Genomic DNA, 6,102 nt, shown 5'->3' with positions numbered 1-6,102 from the left:
TGGGGAGATGAATGAAGACTCGGTGAGAGCCTTCAGAAACCGAGCCTGTGCCTGGGCTTGGAGAGCGGATGTTGGGTGCATCTTCCTGTAAGTATCCAGGAGGGTGTGGGGCAAAAGTTGCGAGGATGAGGTCAGGCCTTGGCTCCTCTGGGGCCTGCGGGTGGGTGAGACCAGAGGAGGGGGGAATGGGCCTGGGGCCGAGAAGGGCAGGGCTGGGCCTCCAGCTCTTTTGTGAGCCATTTTAATTCGTGTAAATGAGGGTTTTTAATTTGTTATTCTGGGTTTTATTTCTATTACCATCTCATTTGCCTCTAAACCCTATTCTGCCCCTGCCTGGACCGAATTCCATTTGATGCATTAGGACTAATTCTCCTCCCAAAGGGTTAGATGTTTTCTCCCCACACAAAAGTCGCTTATTTTGGATAAAGAGACGATTAGATTTATCTTTAATATTTTAATGGCAGCTGGGATTAGTGGGCAAACAGCCCCGACTGGGGTTGTTCGCGGCGGATTAGGTTCTGATCAACTCTCAGATGGGGAGCCCCCACCCCCACCCCACTCCACTTTCTGTTTTCCACAAAGTGCTTTTTATTATTTTTTGTTGAAAAAAAATTCCCTTGTCTTTTGGAGCATCATAAATTCCATTTGCTGTTTTCTATTAAATCAAGTTGATTAAATTCGTTGTGACTCTTTGCACATAGATCTTTTTAATTTTAACGTCTCCAGCATAAAATCTTTAATGGTGCAATTCGAAATTGCTGCAATATACAGTACAGGCCCTGATAAAACAGATGGAAATGAGGTTCTGCCAGGGATGGGGGAGGTCCTGTCAGGAGAGGGTAGAGTTGGGAGAAGGCACGGAACTCCAGGAGAAGGCAGGGGACTGACTCCTCCTGAGGTCTAGAGAGCCCCACGTTCTCCCTCCAGCTATTTTCTAGCTTCAGGGCTTTGGTTAGGAACATTGACCCATGCTATGGAGGGCTTGCTGTGTGCCTGGCACTGTGCATGCGTCACCAGTCATCCTTACAAGGAGGCTCAGAGAGGTCACTTGCTCAAGGTCACATAGCAAGTTGGTGGCAGTGGTTGAGTCCAGATTGTCTTTGCCAATGGAGCCTCATCTCCCCTTTCATCAGTGAAATGGGGGTGATCAGTTCCGCCCCGGGACAGCGGTGCTTGGAAAGATTGGATGAGGTCCACAAACTGCTTTGGGAACAGAGCTGTGCTCTCCTGGGGGGATGGAGGAGTGGAACTGACCCATTTGGGCCTCAGAGGCTGCGCCATCACTGGGTAGAGCTGCCTTTTGAGACCCTGGGAACCTTCGCTAACTCCAGGGTCTCGGCTCCCCCGCCCCTCAGCTCTCCAGCTCTCCGGCCCCAGCCTCGGGCTTTTTCTCCCCATCTCTAATCCTGACCTCATCAAGTCCTGGGAAGAGGGCTGATCCACAGGAGCAAATCCCTCATTCAGAGGGGCAAAATCAGCTTAATTTGCAGCAATTTGAAGCAGGTCTTTGCCAGGATTTGAATATCAAATTATCCCACAGCCTGGGCTGGTCTGGGAGGCCTCCCCCGGCTGCAATATGGACGGATGTGCTCAGGCTTCACAAGGGAGATTGTCCTGGGAGTGACTGAGGCTGAGACTGGGGAGATGGGAGTGAGTGTCAGAGGGTAGTGGGCAAGGTGGGGGTCACCAGTCAGCCCCCACTCCCAGAGGGCACTGCAGCAGTGACTGAGGGACAGATGGGATTTGGGGTCAAAACCTCCTGTTCATGAGACTCACCGGGGGCTCTTATCAAATGTGCAGATTCCCAGGCCCTTCCACAAACATAAGAAATCAAGATTTTCTTGACTAACAAAGTTTAGAAAAATCTGGTGCAGCTCAGTTAGCCAATCAACAAACACTTGCTGCGCACAATCTGTACTGCCTCTCATTTTGAGAGAATCAGCCTCCTCCAGTGTCCACTCCATTCATTCCCAGCCTCTGGTACTGTGGACAATATTTCCTTTGCTGTCTGCTCCATGGTGGCCCCAGAGGCCTGAGTCAGCTGCTGCAGAGAGCTCTTCAGCCTTCCCTTCCTGGTCTGGATGCCCATCTCCTCTGGCCACCCAGGCCTTTCATTCCTTTTGTGCAAGCTCAGGCCTAGCAGACATCCTCTTATGTCGGTCACACAGGCCTTGCTGCCCAGACCCGAGCCTCGGGGCTCAGACCCCTCTCCATGGGCATGTCACAGTCCATGAGCTGCGAGTGTCTTCGGGAAGGCCCGAGGTCAGTGAAACATTCTGGTCCTGCCACAGTGTTGTGTCCCTGTGGGCCCTGCAGTGTGAGAGCAGCAGCTAGGGCTGTTGGGATGGCTTTGTGCAGGCCCACTGTCCAGCCAGCACCATCAACAGAGATAAGAGCCCATGCCTGGGGAGGAAACAGACCAGTCAGTGGTCAAGTACTAAACAGTGTGACAAGCATTATAAGAACCACAAGTGCTTCCACTTAATTCTCACAAAATCCTATGGAGTAGGTACTATATACACCCATTGTATAGATGAGGAAACTGAGGCACAGAGAGATTAGTAACATGCCCCACCCAGGTCATACAGCAATAAGAGGTGGACCTGGGATGCATACCCAGGCAGTCTGACTCCAAACTGCTCCTCTTAACCACTTTGCTCTATCTCCATCTATCCATCTTTACCTAAAATTTTGTCTTTCTCTGTATTCTCCACAGCAATGACTTGCCTTATTTTTAAAGGCATAATCACAGTGTGTTTGGGAGCAAAGAAAGGAGCGTGTAACCTACACTAGGGCAATCACAGAGGCTTTTTGGAGGTGATGTCTTTATTTGTTCAATGATGTGGTAGAACAACCACTGTGTGCCCAACACTGGTGATACAGAGATGAAACAGCCATGGAGCTCACAAACAGGGGGGCATGAACACCCCAGAGGCAGTGCTCAGTGCACTGATGGAGAAAACACAGGGCATTATAGAAACACTGGGGACACCCCAAAGCCCAGGAGATCAGGGCAGGCTTCCTGGAGGAGGGGCACTAGTCCCCTTCACTAGATCTAGTCATTAACCTGAGGTTCAGATGGCCCAGAGGTCCCACTGGGCACACTCACCCTTCTTCGTCTCAGCCAGTCCATCCTCCATGGACCTTCTGGGTCAACCAAGCTTGAGACCCTCTTTGACCACCTATCCTAGACAGGCAGACCCCCTCCGGGGAGGTCTGTGTTCCCAACTGCTATGTGTTCTTAGAGGCGGGGCCTGAACAGGAACGAGACGCCTGAACCCCAGATTCTATGCCAGCAGGGTCTGGTGTAAGTCAGTAGCTGCCTTGGGAAAGTCCAGTGGTTTGATCTGAGGGTGCCTAGAATTTAGAGCAAAAAGGGACCCCAGAAGCCACCCAAACCTGTTTTGAAGGAAGCCACAGGAGATGTCCACGCCCCACAGCTCAGAGGTGCTGCAAATTCCAAGCTCCCAGTGCTCTATCTTCTCTCTGGGGTGGTCTGGCCCCACCTGGCTCTCCCCCAATCTTTGTCCCCATGTCTGCCTGCCTTGCCTGATGGTGGCCAGGGTGGCCTTTCCAGAATAACGATGGTATTGGCTCAGATTAAGGGCAACTAGCTGGCTCTTGGCTTTTCATTTTTATATAACAACTAATCTCCTTCTAATCAGCCATTATTAAATTATATTCCATTTTTAATTCATTCACAGATCACCGTTGGGACAGCTGGATGGATAATTGGAGAGAGATAATTTATGTAAATGAGGAGCAGCAGAAGGTGGGGGAGAGGGAGGCCCAGGGCACCAAAGGGAGCCCCCCCAGTGTCCAGGCTGCGGAGGGGCAGTGGCCTGGCTCCTCCTGGAAACAGGCGCCTGGGAATGCTGGGAGGATTGGGGGCTGCCACGGGACCTCAGGGTTCCTGACTAGTGGTTCCTGGTGTGGCCCCTCAGCATCACCTTGAACACTTCTGGCAAATGGGGAGCTCACTACTTTGGGGGTGGGGGTATCTCTCAGACATCAGCTCCCCCTTTTAGGAGCAGATCCTGAGAGGCAGAATGCCCCAGAAAATTCTGGAGTCAGAGCTGTTTTTGATTCCAACTCCACCACTGTGTGGCGTTTCCTAACCTTAGTTCCCACATCTGCAAAACGCAGGTAATGACAGTACCTACCTCATAGGGTGCTGTGAAGCTTAAGTGCCTGGCACCTTAGGAAGAGACCAAGACAAGTACATGGCAGCTCTTATCACCATTATAGGACAGTGTGTATCTTTTAAAATCTTCCTCTCTAACATCTGCCTTCTGGCCATGGAGCTTCCCTCTGGTAACACACTAAAGAAATCCACATCCTTTGCATATCTGAAGACAGCTCTACCACTGATAATAACACTCCGGAGGTTTGTGTCTCATTGTGTCCTCATAGCGTCTCGTAGTGTCTCCTTGTATCCTCAGAACGATTATAGAACGTGGGGGCGATTGTGTCCATTTTACAGATGAGTATACTGTGGACCCAAGCTCTCTCCTGCCAATTCCTTCAACAAAAACGGTAACAAGCCCCAGAAGCCTGCTTAGAAAGGAACACGAGGCTCAGAAAACCTGGATCCCAGCCGGAGGCTATCTTGGGAAGGTGCCTTGGGGACTGGCAGGCAGGTCAGGGATGGCAGGGAAGGTGGGTGAGAGAGGTGGGACCTCCACCCTTCTTGGCTGTCCCTTTGGGGCCCCAAGAATCAGGCACGGATGGGCATTCATGGGCACAGGTTGTCTGACAGAGCTTGAGGGGCAAGGTCTGCCTGTGCCTGGGGCTGGCATGGGCTGGCAGGGAGGCCCTTGGACCATTCCCAGAGGGAGACAGGGGATTAAGGAGGGTTAGGGAGGTGGTCCCAGAGGGTCCATGCAAAGTAATGGGATTAGCTCTTGGGCAGTGAGTGAAAGTTATTATCGTGTGGGGCCTCTGGCCTCCTACCCAAGGCTGCAGCTGTCACCCATCCTGGGAGGCACCAACAGCCCCCTGCACCCCCACCTTGGGGCAGGCTGGCACCTCTTCTCCCCACAGGCTTTTCTGCTGTGGTCATCTGCCTAGGGGCTGGCCGCCTAGCTTTAGCCTCCAGTTGGTCCTTGACAGACTGGGCCACCCACACAGTACGCTCTAGACTTGCTCTGTGCCTCAGTTTCCTCTTGAACAGAAGGCTACAGGAAGGTGCTTGAGATCCTCTGAGGCATGGGGGTCCGGAGCCAGGCCCCCTGTGTTTCTGGCTGTGCCACGCATTAGCTGTGTGACCCAAGGCACATCTGTCAGCCTCTCTGTGTCCTAATTAGTAAAATGGGGGCAGTAGCCGATCTGCGTTAGGGTTTTCATAGCGGAGGGCTGGGTAGGAGGCATAGCGTCGGCCTGTTGGTGCTGGGCACCTCCTAGAGGTCGGGGCCGAGGAGGGCTGCGGGCCTAGGGCCTAATGACAAGAGGGGACCAGTCTTGAAAGGCGTGAAAGGCAGCGTCTGAGAGAAGCCGCAAGCGGGGCCGCTCTCGGCTCCCTCTAGCGGTGGCCGCGCGACCTCCCTTGGGGTGGGAGGAGACCAGAGAGGCAGGTGGCGATGCCGGTCCGGGAATCTGGGCCAGTCCGCCTTCCTCCAAGGCTTCAGAGGGGAGGGATTTCAAGGGTCCTCAAAGGCTCCCCTTCCTAAGCAATACACAGCACCCATCCTAGGAGCGTCTGTCCGTTAGCTTGTACATCTGTCCGAATGGAAGTGCCTCCCTGGGCCAGGTGCGGTGGCTCACGCCTGTAATCCCAGCACTTTGGGAGGCCAAGGCGGGCAGATCACTTGAGGTCAGGAGTTCGAGACCAGCCTGGCCAACATGGTGAAACCCCGTCTCTACTAAAATACAAAAGTTAGCCAGGCATGGTGGCGCATGCCTGTAATCCCAGCTACTCGAGAGACTGAGGCAGGAGAATTGCTTGAATCCGGGAGGCGGAGGTTGCAATGAGCTGAGGTAGCACCACTGCACTCCAGCCTGGGTGACAGAGTGAGACTCAGCTGTACATAAATAAATAAATGAATAAATAAAGGGCCTCCTTGAAGGCACAACACATCAGGGACGTGTCACCCACTGCATACT

The 6,102-nt window shown here is 52.9% G+C and overlaps 1 protein-coding gene across 1 annotated transcript in view; it reads right to left on the bottom strand.

Annotated features, from left to right (window-relative positions):
* Nucleotides 1-439: 439 nt before the first annotated feature.
* LIN52 (lin-52 DREAM MuvB core complex component) overlaps nucleotides 440-6,102 on the bottom strand; it is a 141,785-nt gene continuing 136,122 nt past the window's right edge. Inside the window, exon 6 of the mRNA XM_028851666.2 lies at nucleotides 440-2,403. Within this exon, the coding sequence (XP_028707499.2) occupies nucleotides 2,381-2,403 (23 nt within the window). The 3' untranslated portion in view covers nucleotides 440-2,380. The remainder of the gene's footprint in view (nucleotides 2,404-6,102) is intronic.

Source organism: Macaca mulatta, chromosome 7 (genome assembly GCF_049350105.2).
Source record: "Macaca mulatta isolate MMU2019108-1 chromosome 7, T2T-MMU8v2.0, whole genome shotgun sequence".
Lineage (NCBI taxonomy): Eukaryota > Metazoa > Chordata > Mammalia > Primates > Cercopithecidae > Macaca > Macaca mulatta.
The sequence above is the reverse complement of the archived record's forward strand: the minus strand, read 5'-3'. Positions and strand labels throughout refer to the sequence as shown.